This window comes from Thunnus thynnus, unplaced genomic scaffold (assembly GCF_963924715.1).
Source record: "Thunnus thynnus unplaced genomic scaffold, fThuThy2.1 SCAFFOLD_41, whole genome shotgun sequence".
In the NCBI taxonomy this organism is placed as follows: domain Eukaryota; kingdom Metazoa; phylum Chordata; class Actinopteri; order Scombriformes; family Scombridae; genus Thunnus; species Thunnus thynnus.
In genome coordinates, this window is record NW_027095882.1 from 22,501 (window position 1) to 42,247 (window position 19,747).

The 19,747-nt window shown below is 45.8% G+C and overlaps 1 protein-coding gene and 1 long non-coding RNA gene across 3 annotated transcripts in view; one reads left to right on the forward strand and one right to left on the reverse strand.

Annotated features, from left to right (window-relative positions):
- LOC137178747 (CD5 antigen-like) overlaps positions 1 to 15,875 on the forward strand; it is a 17,157-nt gene extending 1,282 nt beyond the window's left edge. The window contains exons 2-8 of one of the 2 annotated variants that reach the window (XM_067583965.1): positions 1,368 to 1,673; positions 1,768 to 2,049; positions 7,706 to 8,011; positions 8,106 to 8,393; positions 14,377 to 14,706; positions 15,343 to 15,425; positions 15,546 to 15,875. In XM_067583965.1, coding sequence (XP_067440066.1) covers positions 1,368 to 1,673; positions 1,768 to 2,049; positions 7,706 to 8,011; positions 8,106 to 8,393; positions 14,377 to 14,706; positions 15,343 to 15,425; positions 15,546 to 15,665 — 1,715 coding nt within the window. In that variant the 3' untranslated portion in view covers positions 15,666 to 15,875. The remainder of the gene's footprint in view (positions 1 to 1,367; positions 1,674 to 1,767; positions 2,050 to 7,705; positions 8,012 to 8,105; positions 8,394 to 14,376; positions 14,707 to 15,342; positions 15,426 to 15,545) is intronic. The other variant, XM_067583966.1, reaches the window with a different exon arrangement.
- Positions 15,765 to 18,442, reverse strand: LOC137178748 (uncharacterized). Its single transcript, XR_010927196.1, has 3 exons — positions 18,296 to 18,442; positions 18,118 to 18,188; positions 15,765 to 15,848 (listed from the first exon to the last, which is right to left on the reverse strand). It is a non-coding gene; the product is annotated as an uncharacterized lncRNA (long non-coding RNA).
- Between the last annotated feature and the right edge of the window lie 1,305 nt (positions 18,443 to 19,747).

Here is a 19,747-nt window from a genome sequence, read left to right on the forward strand (position 1 = left end):
TGAACTTTGTAACCTTCTGCCCATGTGCAGTAGCCATGTCTCAATATGAGCTCACTATTCAAACAAATTACTCATTTCAATAAACAAACATAATTCATGAGGTAATAAATATATTCATACATACATTAATTAATGACACATTAATCCTGTTTGTCTAATAAACTCTAAGAACACTACTGCTGCTCCCACTTGGCAGGATCATTAATGCTTTAATTTTTTAAATGCTGAGCTCCTGAACTCCAGTCTTCCGAGGTTCTTCCTTCATATATTGTCTTTCTTAATGATACTTAGTAGAATCTATGATTGCATGTGTAATAGTCTCCTCAGCCAGCTGGAAAAACATTTGTACATATAATATCAGATATTGGCAAAACATCCAATATCATACATCCCTAAAACACATAAACAGCAGGATGTTTACAGCCGTCTGTGCAGATTACGCTTCACTAAATGCAACAGAAATAGACTTGAAGTGTAAAAAACACAGGGGGTCTACATGTCACACTACAAGAGAAAGCAGGAGTAGTAGTAGTTTTGAGTTAGAATATACTGTATGTATATGATATTTAATCATTCACATTAACAGTGTAAACAGACCAGTTTGCTGCTCTCTGTCAGCTCAGTGTCAACATGATGATCAGATGTACTGACTTCAGACTAGTGATCAGTTTCTTTAGGATTTTATCAATACTACTACTCTTATTGATACTCCTTATCAGTCCAGTTCTTTATTGATACTGCTTGAAATGAGCAGAACCAAAACCAGATTTTACCATCCAATAATCTCACTCCTTGTTTTCTTCAAGTACCGATAAAAGAACTGACCTTAAAAATATCTCAGGTTTTTAACTGTTTAATACTGGATCCAATTCAGAACCAGGTTTCAGGGGGCATCCCTACCTCAGACCAGCGTTAACAATTACAGTTCACTGTAGTCTGAGCTGAGGTCTGATAGCATGAGCTGCTACTGCTGAAAGCAATGATCTGACAGAGGAAAACAGGAGGAGTCTAATTCAGATTAGCTGTAGCTTCATCCATTATTCTCCTGTGAACAGAGTTATGAGGGGGCGTGACTACCTTATAACAGAGAGACGCCTCCTTTTAAAGTTGTACATATTTATTTCTGGTATCATGCATTGCTGTCCACCACAGTGTCGTTCTTCATGCTACCACAAGATGGAGCCTGAGTAAGACAAGTTCAAATCCTACAAATAGCTTGAAATATTTCCTATAAATAAAGACTTGAGTCAGGTATGAATGTGCTCTCTCTCTTTATCAGTTCTTACTTTCATATTCAGAAAAAGCTTTATTGGTATGAATGTTGCAGGTAAATATTCCCCAAACTAATGATGGTTCTCTCTCTCCAGACTCTGTCAGGCTGGTGAATGGGACTAGTCTGTGTTCAGGCAGACTGGAGGTGAAGTCTGAGCAGTCGTGGTCCTCAGTGTGTGAAGCTGACTTTGACCAGCAGGATGCAGAGGTGGTCTGTAGGGAGCTCGGCTGTGGGGCTCCTTCAGTCCTCCAGGGGGCGCTCTATGGAGAAGTGGAGGCTCCGATGTGGACCAAAGAGTTCCAGTGTGGAGGCCATGAGTCTGCTCTCCTGGACTGTGGAAGATCAGACTCAGCTAGAAGCACCTGCTCACCTGGCAAAGCTGTTGGACTCACCTGCTCAGGTAGAAGAGGAGCTGCAGCTTTGATTTGGCTTCATTTCTGTTCTAATGAAACTCACTTTATTCTTTTACTGATGACTCTCTTGTTTCTGTTCAGAGCCTGTCAGGTTGGTGGGAGGAGCCAGTCGCTGTGCAGGTACACTGGAGGTGAAACGGGGAGAGTGGAGACCAGTGAAGTACTATGACTGGACCCTGAAGGCAGCAGCAGCAGCCTGCAGAGTTCTGGACTGTGGCTCTGCTGTTTTAACAGGAAGCAGAAATGAAGCCTCAGACACATCTGTATGGTTGATCAATCCTGACTGTGTTCATTCTGGATCTGCACTGAGGGAATGTGCATCATCATCTTCCTCTTCCTCCATCGTGGAGCTCACCTGCTCAGGTAAGTCCATCAGTGACATCATCTATGACAGTAATATTTTCCTTCCTCTGTCACAGTGATAGTCAGTGGCAGTAGCGGACTGTGGGGTCTTGCACACACACACACACACACACACACACACACACACACACACACCTCTTCTATACAGAGAAACGCATTCTAGCCATAAAGACGCCTTTGCCTTTACTTTTTTACAGTGAGCCGGCATAAAGCCGCCTCCGTGTGAGCTTTTCATAGCGTAGCGGCGTTCTGGATTCAGAGGCGTGACGGAGATCAGACTGATCAGAGCTGTAAACTCTGCCATAAGCAAGTAAAGAGACGTTACTAGGACGAGGGGAGGATATTTCTCTTTGTTTGACAACATTAAAGTTAAGTTAGACTTTTCTGTCGGCTTCCCGACTCATTTTAAAAAAGACGAGAGAGAGAGAGAGAGCAGCTGTGGTCGAGTGAGCTAGAGAGTGAATGGAGAGAGTAACGTTAGTGAGGAAGCTGATGAATCAGATCATTAAAACGTTATTTTCTGATTGTTTCACAACGGTTACTTTCCAAAGCACAGACACACCTGCATCCCCGCACACCTCCTCAACCCTGCAGCTGTACGCCGCACCGCCTGATGTGGTCTGAATACGGGCTAAACAACAGCGTCAGCTCCCGGTCCCGCCGTGCCGGCTGTCACACAGAACAGCGAGGCGGATTACAGGCGCAGTATTCCCGCTTTGAACGGGCTGTGTAAAAGAGGCTGAAGTGCACTCATCACCAACAACTAACATCTAAACAAGATAAAAACTACGTCATTAAGAATAAGTCCATTACAAAATCACCTTCTGACACCTGTTAACAAATGTACTCAAAGCACCGGCTCAACAAGCTGAAACTATGCTAACCTGGTTATTTCTCCCACACATGCATTAGCTAAACTGCCAACCCGGTCTTCCGATGGTAAACGTTCACTCATGTTGCTCAACAAAAAGACAACAAAGGAAAGATTTTCTGAAAGATAGAAATTAGGCCATATTTCTCACAGCAGCAAAGTCGAGCATTACCAACAACAATCTTAATCACCTCTATAGATAATTAATACAGCAGGACTCCCCAGTCACTGGAAAACAAAATCCATCCTCCGTTCCTTTCTGCAATGCCTGCCTACGTGAGTCCTGCGTGAGTCCTACGTGAGTCCTGCGTGAGTCCTACGTGAGTCCCACGTGAGTCCTGCGTGAGTCCTACGTGAGTCCTGCGTGAGTCCTACGTGAGTCCTGCGTGAGACCTGCGTGAGTCCTGCGCGAGTCCTGCGTGAGTCCTACGTGAGTCCTGCGTGAGTCCTGCGTGAGTCCTACGTGAGTCCTACGTGAGTCCTGCGTGAGTCCTACGTGAGTCCTGCGTGAGACCCACGTGAGTCCTGCGTGAGACCTGCGTGAGTCCTGCGTGAGTCCCACGTGAGTCCTGCGTGAGTCCTACGTGAGTCCTGCGTGAGTCCTACGTGAGTCCTGCGTGAGACCTGCGTGAGTCCTGCGCGAGTCCTGCGTGAGTCCTGCATGAGGCCTGCGTGAGTCCTGCGTGAGTCCTGCATGAGTCCTGCGCGAGTCCTGCGCGAGTCCTGCGTTAGTCCTGCGTTAGTCCTACGTGAGTCCTGCGTGAGACCTGCGTGAGTCCTGCGCGAGTCCTGCATGAGGCCTGCGTGAGTCCTGCGTGAGTCCTGCGTGAGTCCTGCGTGAGTCCTGCATGAGTCCTGCGCGAGTCCTGCGCGAGTCCTGCGTTAGTCCTGCGTTAGTCCTGCGTTAGTCCTGCGTGAGTCCTGCGCGAGTCCTGCGCGAGACCTGCATGAGTCCTGCGCGAGTCCTACGTGAGTCCTACGTGAGTTCTATGTGAGTCCTGCGCGAGTCCTGCGCGAGTCCTGCGTTAGTCCTGCGTTAGTCCTGCGTTAGTCCTGCGTGAGTCCTGCGCGAGTCCTGCGCGAGACCTGCATGAGTCCTGCGCGAGTCCTACGTGAGTCCTACGTGAGTTCTATGTGAGTCCTGCGCGAGTCCTGCGCGAGTCCTGCGTGAGTCCTATGTGAGTCCTGCGTGAGTCCTACGCGAGTCCTGCGTGAGTCCTATGTGAGTCCTGTGTGAGTCCTGCGTGAGTCCTATGTGAGTTCTATGTAAGTCCTGCGCGAGTCCTGCGCGAGTCCTACGTGAGTTCTATGTGAGTCCTGCGCGAGTCCTATGCGAGTCCTGCGTGAGTCCTGCGTGAGTCCTGCGTGAGTCCTGCGTGAGTCCTGCGTGAGTCCTGCGTGAGTCCTACGTGAGTTCTATGTAAGTCCTGCGCGAGTCCTACGGGAGTCCTGCATGAGTCCTGCATGAGTCCTATGTGAGTCCTGCGTGAGTCCTGCGTGAGTCCTGCGTGAGTCCTGCGTGAGTCCTATGTGAGTCCTGCGTGAGTCCTATGTGAGACCTGCGTGAGTCCTGCGTGAGTCCTGCGTGAGTTCTACGCGAGTCCTACGCGAGTCCTGCGCGAGTTCTACGCGAGTCCTACGCGAGTCCTACGCGAGTCCTGCGCGAGTTCTACGCGAGTCCTACGCGAGTCCTACGCGAGTCCTACGCGAGTCCTACGCGAGTTCTACGCGAGTCCTGTGCGAGGTCTACGCGAGTCCTACGCGAGTCCTGCGCGAGTCCTGCGTGAGTCCTATGTGAGACCTGCGTGAGTCCTGCGTGAGTCCTGCGTGAGTCCTACGCGAGTCCTACGCGAGTCCTGCGCGAGTCCTACGCGAGTCCTACGCGAGTCCTACGCGAGTCCTGCGCGAGTTCTACGCGAGTCCTACGCGAGTCCTACGCGAGTCCTACGCGAGTTCTACGCGAGTCCTGTGCGAGTTCTACGCGAGTCCTACGCGAGTCCTGCGCGAGTCCTACGCGAGTCCTATGTGAGTCCTGCGTGAGTCCTATGTGAGACCTGCGTGAGTCCTGCGTGAGTCCTACGCGAGTCCTACGCGAGTCCTGCGCGAGTCCTACGCGAGTCCTACGCGAGTCCTACGCGAGTCCTGCGCGAGTTCTACGCGAGTCCTACGCGAGTCCTACGCGAGTCCTACGCGAGTCCTACGCGAGTCCTACGCGAGTCCTGTGCGAGTTCTACGCGAGTCCTACGCGAGTCCTGCGCGAGTCCTACGTGAGTCCTATGTGAGACCTGCGTGAGTCCTATGTGAGTCCTGCGTGAGTCCTGCGTGAGTCCTGCGTGAGTCCTACGTGAGTTCTATGTAAGTCCTGCGCGAGTCCTACGGGAGTACTGCATGAGTCCTGCGTGAGTCCTACATGAGTCATGCGTGAGTCCTACGTGAGTCCTGTGTGAGTCCTGTGTGAGTCCTGCGTGAGTCCTACGTGAGTCCTGCGTGAGTCCTACGTGAGTCCTACATGAGTCCTACGTGAGTTCTATGTAAGTCCTGCGTGAGTCCTACGTGAGTCCTGTGTGAGTCCTACGTGAGTCCTACATGAGTCCTACGTGCGTTCTATGTAAGTCCTACGTGAGTCCTGCGTGAGTCTCGTGAGAGTCCCACATGAGTCCTGCGTGAGTCCTGCGTGAGTCCTGCGTGAGGCAGACACATCCAGTTCTAGCTCCAGATACTGGGTTTATGGTTATGATAGTAACTGAAATCAAACAAAATAGTTTTTTAAAAATCACATAAATTATTTTAATAACTAATTAAATAAAATTGTTTTAATAACATTATAATTACTGATGTGTAATATTTTATGAACTAATAATGACACCTCTCATAAACGGTCGGGCCTGCAGAGAAGGTCCTGAAGGTCCTGACGGACCTCCTCTGGTCGCTGGTTTCCATTGGACTGAACTGTAAACTTATCCAGGACGACGGCATCCTAAAGGGTAGAGAAGTTAGCTTGTTCCTGGAGGCTCATTGCTTCAAACTGAGACAATCTGCAGCTTTAAGCAACCTGCTGTGGTTCACTCACACACCCTGCAGTTCTCCTGAGCAGCTCAGTCACATCCACCTTACAAGCAACAACTACATTACTAATTAATATACTTGTTGCTTGCTGCCTAAACAAATAAGCAACTGTTTGCTAACAAGTTCAATATATCAAGTTAAAAGCTGATGATATGTCAGTGTTGTGTTCACTACTTGTTTCTGATGGAAACTATTGTGCGTGCAGTGTTGTATGAATGTCTTATTAACATGTTGATCAGCTGTTTTCTGTCTGATCTGAAGGCAGCTGAGGATGTTAATCTGTTTCCTCCTCTGCTCTCTGACTCCTCTGTATTACACATGAATGTAGGAGTTCTCTGTGTTGTGTGATCACCTCTCACTGATCAACGTTCATTTATTTCAACCAAAGCCGTTTCTACTCAAACCAAATCTGCATCATATTCCATCTGCATATATATGACAACAAATTCTACTTTTTACTCATAAAAAACTTCATTTAAGGAATTTAGCTGCATTAACATCAAGATCAAAACAAACTATAAACAAAATAAAATATTTTGACCAAAATGTTTTGAATAAATTATAAATTGATGAACAAGAACATACATAAAATTGAGTGTAATAAAGTGACACCAGCAAGATCAAGTCTGATCCCAAATCAGACAACTACAGTATTATTTTTAGGGCCTAATGAAACTAAAGGTGCAAATGAACTACAAAGAAATAACAAATTACACACAATTATCACTATGAAGATTAAAACAGAAGACTTCCAGTTATCATCATCATCATCACTGAAGGATAAGTCCTTTTGCAAACCATAGTGACAGTGCATCAAATATGTGTCTAAACGTTGTCCTTGATCTAGTGATGTCACTGTCAGACTGTCAGACTTGACCGACTCAGCCATCAACGTCAGTACGTCAACATGTGAGAATCTGATGATGACTGTGAAACTGGTTTGTTGTGAGCAGGGCTGTAGTGGTAAAAAAAGCTTGAGTAAACCCTACCTTACCTCAGCCACACCGTCTATATGCTCCTTAATATAGATCCATGTTTGTAATATAACTAAACAACTCAACTGACTTAAGAGGAACTCATTTCCTCAAACTTAAAGCCAAATCAAGACAACAGTTTGACTTCTAGATGAATCAGCATTTAGTGTTTATAACAGAAACTATCTGTCAGTTTTAGTGCTGTGTTTCCAACAGTTACTGAGGTCACTGACCTTTTAACAGCTGTAGAAATCATCATGTTAATAGAGTTGTTGTGTAGTGTTAGTGCCTGTATTCAAAGATCTGTTAGTCCTTTTATAGCAGGTTTTAATCTTGTGCTTTGACTTTTGTTTGTTAGGATGTCCTTTAGTTTACATTTGGATAACAGTTTGTGCTTTTAAAGATATTTTCAGAACAGTAATTCATCTACATACAGGTGGAAGTCAGACTTTACCAGTTTGTTCTGCCTCCTGCTTTAATGTGTTCATGTGTCTCCATCACCTGACGTCTGGGCTGCTTCTATGTGTTTCTCTTTCCCACAATGCTCCCACAAGATGGAGCCTGAGTAAGACAAGTTCAAATCCTACAAATAGCTTGAAATATTTTCTATAAATAAAGACTTGAGTCAGGTATGAATGTGCTCTCTCTCTTTATCAGTTCTTACTTTCAAATTCAGAAAAAGCTTTATTGGTATGAATGTTGCAGGTAAATATTCCCCAAACTAATGATGGTTCTCTCTCTCCAGACTCTGTCAGGCTGGTGAATGGGACTAGTCTGTGTTCAGGCAGACTGGAGGTGAAGCCTGAGCAGTCGTGGTCCTCAGTGTGTGAAGCTGACTTTGACCAGCAGGATGCAGAGGTGGTCTGTAGGGAGCTCGGCTGTGGGGCTCCTTCAGTCCTCCAGGGGGCGCTCTATGGAGAAGTGGAGGCTCCGATGTGGACCAAAGAGTTCCAGTGTGGAGGCCATGAGTCTGCTCTCCTGGACTGTGGAAGATCAGACTCAGCTAGAAGCACCTGCTCACCTGGCAAAGCTGTTGGACTCACCTGCTCAGGTAGAAGAGGAGCTGCAGCTTTGATTTGGTTTCATTTCTGTTCTAATGAAACTCACTTTATTCTTTTACTGATGACTCTCTTGTTTCTGTTCAGAGCCTGTCAGGTTGGTGGGAGGAGCCAGTCGCTGTGCAGGTACACTGGAGGTGAAACGATCAGAGTGGAGACCAGTGGAGGACTATGACTGGACCCTGAAGGCAGCAGCTGCAGCCTGCAGAGATCTGGACTGTGGCTCTGCTGTTTCAACAGGAAGCAGATATGAAGCCTCAGTCAGATCTGTATGGTGGATCAGTTCTTACTGTGTTCAGTCTGGATCACCACTGAGGGAATGTGCATCATCATCACCATTTTCCTCTTCCTTCATCATGGAGCTCACCTGCTCAGGTAAGTCCATCAGTGACATCATCTATGACAGTAATATTTTCCTTCCTCTGTCACGGTGATAGTCAGTGGCAGTAGCGGACTGTGGGGTCTTGCACACACACACACACACACACACCTCTTCTATACAGAGAAACGCATTCTAGCCATAAAGACGCCTTTGCCTTTACTTTTTTACAATGAGCCGGCATAAAGCCGCCTCCGTGTGAGCTTTTCATAGCGTAGCGGCGTTCTGGATTCAGAGGCGTGACGGAGATCAGACTGATCAGAGCTGTAAACTCTGCCATAAGCAAGTAAAGAGACGTTACTAGGACGAGGGGAGGACATTTCTCTTTGTTTGACAACGTTAAAGTTAAGTTAGACTTTTCTGTCGGCTTCCCGACTCATTTTAAAAAAGACGAGAGAGAGAGAGAGAGCAGCTGTGGTCGAGTGAGCTAGAGAGTGAATGGAGAGAGTAACGTTAGTGAGGAAGCTGATGAATCAGATCATTAAAACGTTATTTTCTGATTGTTTCACAACGGTTACTTTCCAAAGCACAGACACACCTGCATCCCCGCACACCTCCTCAACCCTGCAGCTGTACGCCGCACCGCCTGATGTGGTCTGAATACGGGCTAAACAACAGCGTCAGCTCCCGGTCCCGCCGTGCCGGCTGTCACACAGAACAGCGAGGCGGATTACAGGCGCAGTATTCCCGCTTTGAACGGGCTGTGTAAAAGAGGCTGAAGTGCACTCATCACCAACAACTAACATCTAAACAAGATAAAAACTACGTCATTAAGAATAAGTCCATTACAAAATCACCTTCTGACACCTGTTAACAAATGTACTCAAAGCACCGGCTCAACAAGCTGAAACTATGCTAACCTGGTTATTTCTCCCACACATGCATTAGCTAAACTGCCAACCCGGTCTTCCGATGGTAAACGTTCACTCATGTTGCTCAACAAAAAGACAATAAAGGAAAGATTTTCTGAAAGATAGAAATTAGGCCATATTTCTCACAGCAGCAAAGTCGAGCATTACCAACAACAATCTTAATCACCTCTATAGATAATTAATACAGCAGGACTCCCCAGTCACTGGAAAACAAAATCCATCCTCCGTTCCTTTCTGCAATGCCTGCCTGCGTGAGTCCTGCATGAGTCCTACGTGAGTCCTGCGTAAGTCCCGCGTGAGTCCCGCGTGAGTCCCGTGTGAGTCCCGCGTGAGTCCCGCGTGAGTCCTGCGTGAGTCCCGCGTGAGTCCCGTGTGAGTCCCGTGTGAGTCCCGCGTGAGTCCTACGTGAGTCCTGCGTGAGTCCTGCGTGAGTCCCACGTGAGTCCCACGTGAGTCCCACGTGAGTCCTACCTCAGTCCTGCATGAGTCCTGCATGAGTCCTGCGTGAGTCCCACATGAGTCCTACCTCAGTCCTGCATGAGTCCTGCATGAGTCCTGCGTGAGTCCCACGTGAGTCCTACCTCAGTCCTGCATGAGTCCTACGTGAGTCCCACGTGAGTCCTACCTCAGTCCTGCATGAGGCCTGCATGAGACCTGCGTGAGTCCTACGTGAGTCCTGTGTGAGTCCCGCGTGACTCCTACGTGAGTCCTGCGTGAGTCCTGCCTCAGTCCTGTGTGAGTCCTACGTGACTCCTACGTGAGTCCTACATGAGTCCTGTGTGAGTCCCGTGTGAGTCCCGCGTGACTCCTACGTGAGTCCTGCGTGAGTCCTACCTCAGTCCTGTGTGAGTCCTACGTGAGTCCTGCGTGAGTCCTGCGTGAGTCCCACGTGAGTCCTACCTCAGTCCTGCATGAGTCCTGCATGAGTCCTGCGTGAGTCCCACGTGAGTCCTACCTCAGTCCTGCATGAGTCCTGCATGAGTCCTGCGTGAGTCCCACATGAGTCCTACCTCAGTCCTGCATGAGTCCTGCATGAGTCCTGCGTGAGTCCCACGTGAGTCCTACCTCAGTCCTGCATGAGTCCTGCGTGAGTCCCACGTGAGTCCTACCTCAGTCCTGCATGAGGCCTGCATGAGACCTGCGTGAGTCCTACGTGAGTCCTGTGTGAGTCCCGCGTGACTCCTACGTGAGTCCTGCGTGAGTCCTACCTCAGTCCTGTGTGAGTCCTACGTGACTCCTACGTGAGTCCTACGTGAGTCCTGTGTGAGTCCTGCGTGAGTCCTGCGTGAGTCCTGCGTGAGTCCTACGTGAGTCCTGTGTGAGTCCTGCGTGAGTCCTGCGTGAGTCCTGCGTGAGTCCTACGTGAGTCCTGTGTGAGTCCTGCGCGAGTCCTACGTGAGTCCCACGTGAGTCCTACCTCAGTCCTGCATGAGGCCTGCATGAGACCTGCGTGACTCCTACGTGAGTCCTGCGTGAGTCCTGCCTCAGTCCTGTGTGAGTCCTACGTGACTCCTACGTGAGTCCTACATGAGTCCTGTGTGAGTCCCGTGTGAGTCCCGCGTGACTCCTACGTGAGTCCTGCGTGAGTCCTACCTCAGTCCTGTGTGAGTCCTACGTGAGTCCTACGTGAGTCCTGTGTGAGTCCCGTGTGAGTCCCGCGTGACTCCTACGTGAGTCCTGCGTGAGTCCTACCTCAGTCCTGTGTGAGTCCTACGTGAGTCCTGCGTGAGTCCTGCGTGAGTCCCACGTGAGTCCTACCTCAGTCCTGCATGAGTCCTGCATGAGTCCTGCGTGAGTCCCACGTGAGTCCTACCTCAGTCCTGCATGAGTCCTGCATGAGTCCTGCGTGAGTCCCACATGAGTCCTACCTCAGTCCTGCATGAGTCCTGCATGAGTCCTGCGTGAGTCCCACGTGAGTCCTACCTCAGTCCTGCATGAGTCCTACGTGAGTCCCACGTGAGTCCTACCTCAGTCCTGCATGAGGCCTGCATGAGACCTGCGTGAGTCCTACGTGAGTCCTGTGTGAGTCCCGCGTGACTCCTACGTGAGTCCTGCGTGAGTCCTGCCTCAGTCCTGTGTGAGTCCTACGTGACTCCTACGTGAGTCCTACGTGAGTCCTGTGTGAGTCCCGTGTGAGTCCCGCGTGACTCCTACGTGAGTCCTGCGTGAGTCCTACCTCAGTCCTGTGTGAGTCCTACGTGAGTCCTGCGTGAGTCCTGCGTGAGTCCCACGTGAGTCCTACCTCAGTCCTGCATGAGTCCTGCATGAGTCCTGCGTGAGTCCCACGTGAGTCCTACCTCAGTCCTGCATGAGTCCTGCATGAGTCCTGCGTGAGTCCCACATGAGTCCTACCTCAGTCCTGCATGAGTCCTGCATGAGTCCTGCGTGAGTCCCACGTGAGTCCTACCTCAGTCCTGCATGAGTCCTGCGTGAGTCCCACGTGAGTCCTACCTCAGTCCTGCATGAGGCCTGCATGAGACCTGCGTGAGTCCTACGTGAGTCCTGTGTGAGTCCCGCGTGACTCCTACGTGAGTCCTGCGTGAGTCCTACGTGAGTCCTGTGTGAGTCCTGCGTGAGTCCTGCGTGAGTCCTGCGTGAGTCCTACGTGAGTCCTACGTGAGTCCTACGTGACTCCTACGTGAGTCCTACGTGAGTCCTGTGTGAGTCCTGCGTGAGTCCTGCGTGAGTCCTGCGTGAGTCCTACGTGAGTCCTGTGTGAGTCCTGCGTGAGTCCTGCGTGAGTCCTGCGTGAGTCCTACGTGAGTCCTGTGTGAGTCCTGCGCGAGTCCTACGTGAGTCCTGCATGAGGCTTACGTGAGTCCTGCGTGAGTCCTACGTGAGTCCTGTGTGAGTCCTGCGCGAGTCCTACGTGAGTCCTGCATGAGGCTTACGTGAGTCCTGCGTGAGTCCTACCTGAGTCCTGTGTGAGTCCTGCGTGAGTCCTGCGTGAGTCCTGCGTGAGTCCTACGTGAGTCCTGTGTGAGTCCTGCGCGAGTCCTACGTGAGTCCTGCATGAGGCTTACGTGAGTCCTGCGTGAGTCCTGCGTGAGTCCTGCGTGAGGCAGACACATCCAGTTCTAGCTCCAGATACTGGGTTTATGGTTATGATAGTAACTGAAATCAAACAAAATAGTTTTTTAAAAATCACATAAATTATTTTAATAACTAATTAAATAAAATTGTTTTAATAACATTATAATTACTGATGTGTAATATTTTATGAACTAATAATGACACCTCTCATAAACGGTCGGGCCTGCAGAGAAGGTCCTGAAGGTCCTGACGGACCTCCTCTGGTCGCTGGTTTCCATTGGACTGAACTGTAAACTTATCCAGGACGACGGCATCCTAAAGGGTAGAGAAGTTAGCTTGTTCCTGGAGGCTCATTGCTTCAAACTGAGACAATCTGCAGCTTTAAGCAACCTGCTGTGGTTCACTCACACACCCTGCAGTTCTCCTGAGCAGCTCAGTCACATCCACCTTACAAGCAACAACTACATTACTAATTAATATACTTGTTGCTTGCTGCCTAAACAAATAAGCAACTGTTTGCTAACAAGTTCAATATATCAAGTTAAAAGCTGATGATATGTCAGTGTTGTGTTCACTACTTGTTTCTGATGGAAACTATTGTGCGTGCAGTGTTGTATGAATGTCTTATTAACATGTTGATCAGCTGTTTTCTGTCTGATCTGAAGGCAGCTGAGGATGTTAATCTGTTTCCTCCTCTGCTCTCTGACTCCTCTGTATTACACATGAATGTAGGAGTTCTCTGTGTTGTGTGATCACCTCTCACTGATCAACGTTCATTTATTTCAACCAAAGCCGTTTCTACTCAAACCAAATCTGCATCATATTCCATCTGCATATATATGACAACAAATTCTACTTTTTACTCAGAAAAAACTTCATTTAAGGAATTTAGCTGCATCAACATCAAGATCAAAACAAACTATAAACAAAATAAAATATTTTGATCAACATGTTTTGAATTAACTATAAATTCATGAGCAGCAATAAACAAAATTCTTCAGTCAGTTCTTTACTTTCTCCTTGTTTTTCTTTCAACACCATTAACGTTACATCCTGTGATTCTTCATCACTTCTGTCTCGTCTCTCCTGATTCTTTCACTCAGTCTGGAAATGTAAAAAGCTTCCTTTTAAGAGTCTGACATGAAGCAGAACTTTAACTTGTACGGTGTTAATTACAGTAATTGTGGACCAACGACACACAGTGTGAATACATCAGCAGTCAAGCTATCAAACTATCAGCTACATTAACATTACTGTAATGTAAAGCAGCAGCAGATAAACTGGACGCTTAAACAACACTAATGTCAATTTATAAAACTTCTGCTTCACTGAAGAGTTTTTCTAGCTTCTTACTTTGTTGTCTTTTGTCTGACAGATTATTATTTGATGCTGCACATGTCAGTTAATGTCATATATGATCCTCTGAACTCTGATTCATTCGTCTGTCTCATGAAAGCGGCTCCAGTCTGCCTGCTAGCTTCAGCACGGAGGGTTCGTTTGTTTTAACACCAGCGCAGCAGGAGTGGGTGGTGGTTTGTTGGTCCATGTTAACACTAACAGACGTCTCCGTGTCTTATAAAAGGACACAATGTTCCAACAGAAAACAAAACAAGCGCTCCTAGAAGCTCCAACAGAAACTGTGGTAGGAAGCCAGTCTGAGCTAACAGCTGTAAAGTGATGGAAAGTTTGCTTAAACACTGTTTCAGAATTTGAGAGGTGGGTAAACGGCGTTTACGTGCGTTTAGCCTCCACTACAGCCCTGCTTGTAAGACAAAGGGCTCTCGGATTAAAAACTGCTTTTTGATCTATACACACATTTTATTTTAGCCATTGTGAGCTTTAATAATGTTTGTGTTTTGGATCGACACAAAAGGACGTTTGGTGTTAATTTATATTTGAGGAGAGAAGAAATACGTTGGTGCAACGGGGCCCTCTAGTGGTCACAGGGGTCGTACACACATGAGTAGTCTGTGTGTAGCAAGAAAAGGCCTTAATTTGAACAAACAAATGAGGAGAAAATAACATTCAGCTTCTCACAGAGGAAGAAGGATTCATCATCTCTCTGTGTTTACAGACCTGCTGGTTCAGCCAATCATCTCTGTGTCTTCTACCATGGACGGGGTCTCCGAGGCCCAGCAGCAGGGGTTTCGGGTGCGCCGGGGCTCCAACTTCACCATCAGCTGCTCCGTCCAGCCTCAGTACCCAGGAGGTTCCTTCCAGCTCACCTTCACCTCCTCCAACACGGCACACAACTACACCCAGCCAGCTGTCAATCACTCTGCTGACTTCCTGTTTCCTGCTGCAGACCCCGCCCACCAAGGAAGCTACAGCTGTGTTTATGGCGTCTATGTTTTTTCTCATAACTTCTCCTCTGAGAGCCGTCTGCTGTCTCTCACTGTCACAGGTAAGCTGAAGCAGAGTGTGAAGCTCAGTGGAACTGAGACGTCACACTGACTTTGTTTCCATGTTTGTAAAAATGATAAAAAGTCATCAGGCAGCAGGACCGACCCAGCGACCTACAGAGAGCTGAGGCAGAATCTGATGAAGGAACTGTAAACTGTTTCCTTCCCGGCTTCTTTAATGTTATTGAACCATAACAACTGTGTTGTAGTGAAAAGTAAAAGACAGCAAACGAGTCAGTGAAGCCAGATAAGCACTATAATGATAATAAACAGGACTTTACATGATGAGCTGAATGTCATCAGGAGAACTCAGAGCTTCACCAGGATCACATTTGATTTAACTGCATGTAAAGATGTTGATTGTTAACAATCAGTTGAATCATTTCAACCAGACAGGAGCTTTAAGGAGACAATCAGCAGACTTTCATTCATTCTTTCAAACCGGCTGTAAACACATGAGTTGTTTTTGTCCAACATCATCAGCATACAGAGGAGATCAGATGAACTTATAATCAACAAGCTGCTTCACACTTCAGTGATTTTAGGAGATTTAACGTCACTAAAGTTTCTGTTTGATGGAAGCTGTTGTTCTCATGATGTCATGTGATCTAATGTGATGACTGAATGTGTCTCGTCAGATCCAACAGTTCATATCATCAGACTGGTCGTCCTGCCGGTGACTCTGCTGTTGGTCGTCGCTGTCGTCGTTTTCATCCTGAAGGTACTGAACACATGTTTGTTGTTTAGAGGACTGGTTGAAATGAAGCACTCAGCCTGTTTATATTGAACTGAAGAGAGGAGTGATGCAGTAACTTAGATCTGTGTTGTCGTGTCTCTCCAGGCCAGCAGGGGGCAGAAGTCAGGCCCACAGGAGAACATTGAGCTGGATTCTTATAACCTCGGTGTTTCCAGAGCTGAAGGAGAGCCGGCTGAAGAGGAAGGAGCTCAGGGAGCAGAGTAGGACCTCCAAGGAGCCACAAACCACTGAAGAAGAAAATCATCTTTGGGTTTATCTCTCCTCTCAGTCTCAGCCAGGTTTTTCCGGCCCAGTACGGCGAGGAATGACGTCCATACTGGTCGATTCCACAGCTTCTGATTTACATCCAGCACCAACGCTCAGTGCCACAACAGGAAGTAGTGAGACCTTTATTAAGACCAGTAGAAGAAGAGCAGAGAGATCTGATTGGACCATTTGTAACATAATTATCTGTATATAGTTATATTTTATCATCATTAACTTCTCTCATGTGAACAGCTGTAACTGTTTTTACTTAAATATTTTGATGAATCCAGAGTTTTATGGTCTCATCTGGATAAACATTGAGTCAACAAATCATTTAAAAATCCATCCAGTTGTTTGATGAGTTTATATCTTTTTTCTTCACTGTCTTTTATATACTATAAACTACTTATTCAGCTGAAATGTGTTATTGCTTCTTTTAAGAATATTTGCTTTTTGAGTTAAAGTAACTGAGTAAAAGAAAAAGTTATCGAGTGAAATCAAATGTTTTATCTTTGTTTTGCTGTTTTTATGAAAAAAAATCTGATGTTTGACAGAATTTAAAGCACATGTGTTTCTGCTGAATGTTCACTCATTTATTGTATGTGACAGTTTCATGCTAATAAATCAGTTTCTAGTGTATCAATAACACTTTTACACTTTGTTTTATTTTGAATGTCAGACCCCCAAATATAATTAGCATTTTCATGATATTCTGGTCAGTTTAGTGCACCTCTCCCTCTCCACACTGAAAATCAAATAATACAATTATTGTTTGATTTGTGACAATAAAAGAAAAAGACAGAAACAAAGTGTTAAACTGCACTTATAAGGACACAATCAGATGTGTTGATGTCTGACTGTTGGTGCTGCAGTTTGACTTCCAGCTCAGCTGATACAACACATGACACCTGTGTGATGTCACTGATGTCAGGTGAGTCCATCATGAGTGAAAGGAAGGATGTGTGATGATGTATCGTTCAAAGGAAGAGCTGGCGAAGTTCTTATTTTGTAGACGTTTATTAGACGATGGCCATCGGGTCCATTCCATGTACAAAGATGGTCTGGGCAATGTACCACTATCGGTGCATAGCTTATATGGGGTTACACATCTGTATCTTATCACTTGAATAAAATAGGTTTTCCATGGGCACTAGGTCAGTAGGGAGCCATCCAATCAAGTGGTTGACAGCTACCTCACCACATATTATGTGTCACAACATACCACATCTGGAACAGTTCCAAACTTGACCATAAACCCATTATTTGTATTTAAAGGTCCCCCCAAGAAGGGCTCTATCATATTACCTAAAATGACATGCAAATTATGGGATATTTAGGTCCCATGTCCAACATCCAAAATCAGTGAAATACATGGGGTCAGATAAAAGTCATACTAACAATGAGAGAATCCAGAGCGAAACACACAGGAGACAAAGTGAACACATCAGATCACATCAGCTTTCTGCTCAGCTTCTCATTTACTGTCAGCGTGCAGCAGATAATGATTCACATCAGGGTTTCAAACCTCCACCAAACGCTCTGTTGAAAGCAGTTAGTTTGACTTTAAAGTGTGTTTAGTTGCAGCAGCAGACTGAAGGAAACATCTTAACCAGCAGAGTGTGAAGAGAAAACCAACCAAAACCTTCTCACACAGTGACGTTCTCTCCTTCTGCAGCCAACAACATCCAAAGCAACTTGAGACAGTTTGACTTTCTGTGTCCTCTTTGTTCATTTGTATTATTTTGTTAGAAGTGTCGGCCGGGTCTCTCTCCTCACATTTAACATTTGTCACTCAGGTTTTGTTTGTTTTGTGGTTTTTTTTAAATGTATAAGTCAAACCTCAGAAAAAGATGCACATAAAGCAGAATGTACAGTCTTTGTACCTTCATCTCAATTGATTTCCTGTTCTGAAGCACAGGGTTTATATAGAATACAGAATGTAGAAATAGAATTTATTTAAAAAAAGGCTCGAAATTCTTTTTTTTAAAATTTATTTGCAAGTTTCATTTTTCTTGATAAGGTGTCTCCTGTAGGGTTAATATAAACCCTAATCCTTCAACATTACTAACAACAGCTACAATATTAACAGTTCAGTTATTCGTCGGCTGTGTCTATAAATAAGCACAGACACAGTGGTCTGCCTACAGTATGCTTAGCAATCTCCCAACTATTTTATAAAACTTAACAGCCTCCCGTGTAATTTGTCAAACTCTAAACTTTTCCAACTTCAACATTAATTGGCTGCAAAATGATCGCAAGTCCTCTGTTAATATATCAAATCCACTAATCTGTCAACAGCAGCCTCGTCCAAAAACTATAGACTTCAGATCATTTATCATCATTGATGAACCAGACAAAGAAGACTATGTCATTTTTAAACAGTACTTTGCCTTAAACATCATCACAATACCTGCTAGTTTTCCCTTTAGCGAGGTGCATGAAGTCCCGCTGCAGAGAATGACTGACATCCTCACTGACGACCTGCATGATGAGACGACAGATTACATTTTCATTTTTATTTTGACCCCGTAACAGCGTGTTGACATGTAAATATAAATGCAACAGACAGGGGGCGCTGTTTCACTTACTGCATTTGAATACTGTCCACCGTACAGCAGGTTACGTCTTTAAAAATGAAAGTTCAAATGCTGTTTTCATTTTCAAATTGAAGAAAAATGCATTTTAATTTTAATTGTGAGGTAAATATTGATGCATAAATGGAAAATCAGGTTACATTGTTTATATTGCTTTTTAATTTTCAAATTTGAATAACATTTGAATATTATCCACATTACAGCAAGTACGACTTTGAAAAATTAAATGTCAAACAACTTTTCCATTTTCATTTTAGTACAGTTTTATTTAATTTTAATATGTCCATCCAGTATGTCAACATAACAATGCAAATTGTATTATTGCATTTTCATTTTAATTTTTACTCAAATAACACTTACATACAATATTATAATGCTATTATGGAATTACATTTTCATTTTCAAGTTTACATGATCATGTCCCCCATAGGCTTCCATACAGCTCGCTCAGAAATATTAACATATAATCTCCAATATTATAGGAATGATGTTCTATCAGTGGATCAATCACATCATGAGAGATAGAGATCATTATTCATTGATCCTTCATGTCCAAAGCTTCATACTGATTGTTTAAATTTAAACTGAGATTAAACATTATGTGTATTAAAGATTTGAGGTCAGCAGCTGCTCTAACAAACTGACAGAGTCTCAGAGTTATAACAGAAGGACATGAAGAGGTTTGATTCTGAGTTTACAATTACAATTTACAATTTCACTTAGCAGACGCTTTTATTCAAAGCAACATACATCTGAGACTGATTCAACACCAACAGGGATCCAGTCAGGAGACAACAACACAAGTAAGTGACGTAAAGCTTAAGTTTGAGTCTGATAGGATGTAGATGCCAACAGGCGGCACACAGAGGCAACGCATAGAGTACATAGAAGCAGCTTTATTTTTTTATTTATTTTTTTATTTTTGTCTTTTTGTTTTTTCTCTACCTTCAGTTCGTCAGGTGCAGAGATGTTTTCTGGGTCTTTAGTCTTCTCTTAAAGACTGAGAGGGACTCTGCAGATCAAACAGAGTTTGGTAACTTGTTCCACCACCAGGGAACTACAGAGGAGAAGAGTCTAGCTGGTGACTTAGGGTCCTGTTGTGGTACCAGGCGCCTTTCATTGGCAGAGCGTAGTGAGCAGGAGGGAGTGTAGACCTGAATGAGGGAGTTCAGGTAGGCGGGAGCTGGTTTAGTTGCTGTTTTGTAAGCGAGTGTCAGGGTTTTGAATTTGATGCGGGCAACAACTGGGAGCCAGTAGAGGGATATGAACAGCAGGGTGACGTGCTGTTTTGGGCTGATTGAAGACCAGATGTGCCGCTGCGTTCTGGATCATCTGCAGAGGTTTGAGTGTACATGCAGGGAGGCCTGCCAGTAAGGAGTTGCAGTAGTCAATGCGTGATATTACGAGAGTCTGTAGCAGGAGTTGTGCTGCCTGTGGGCATGAGTT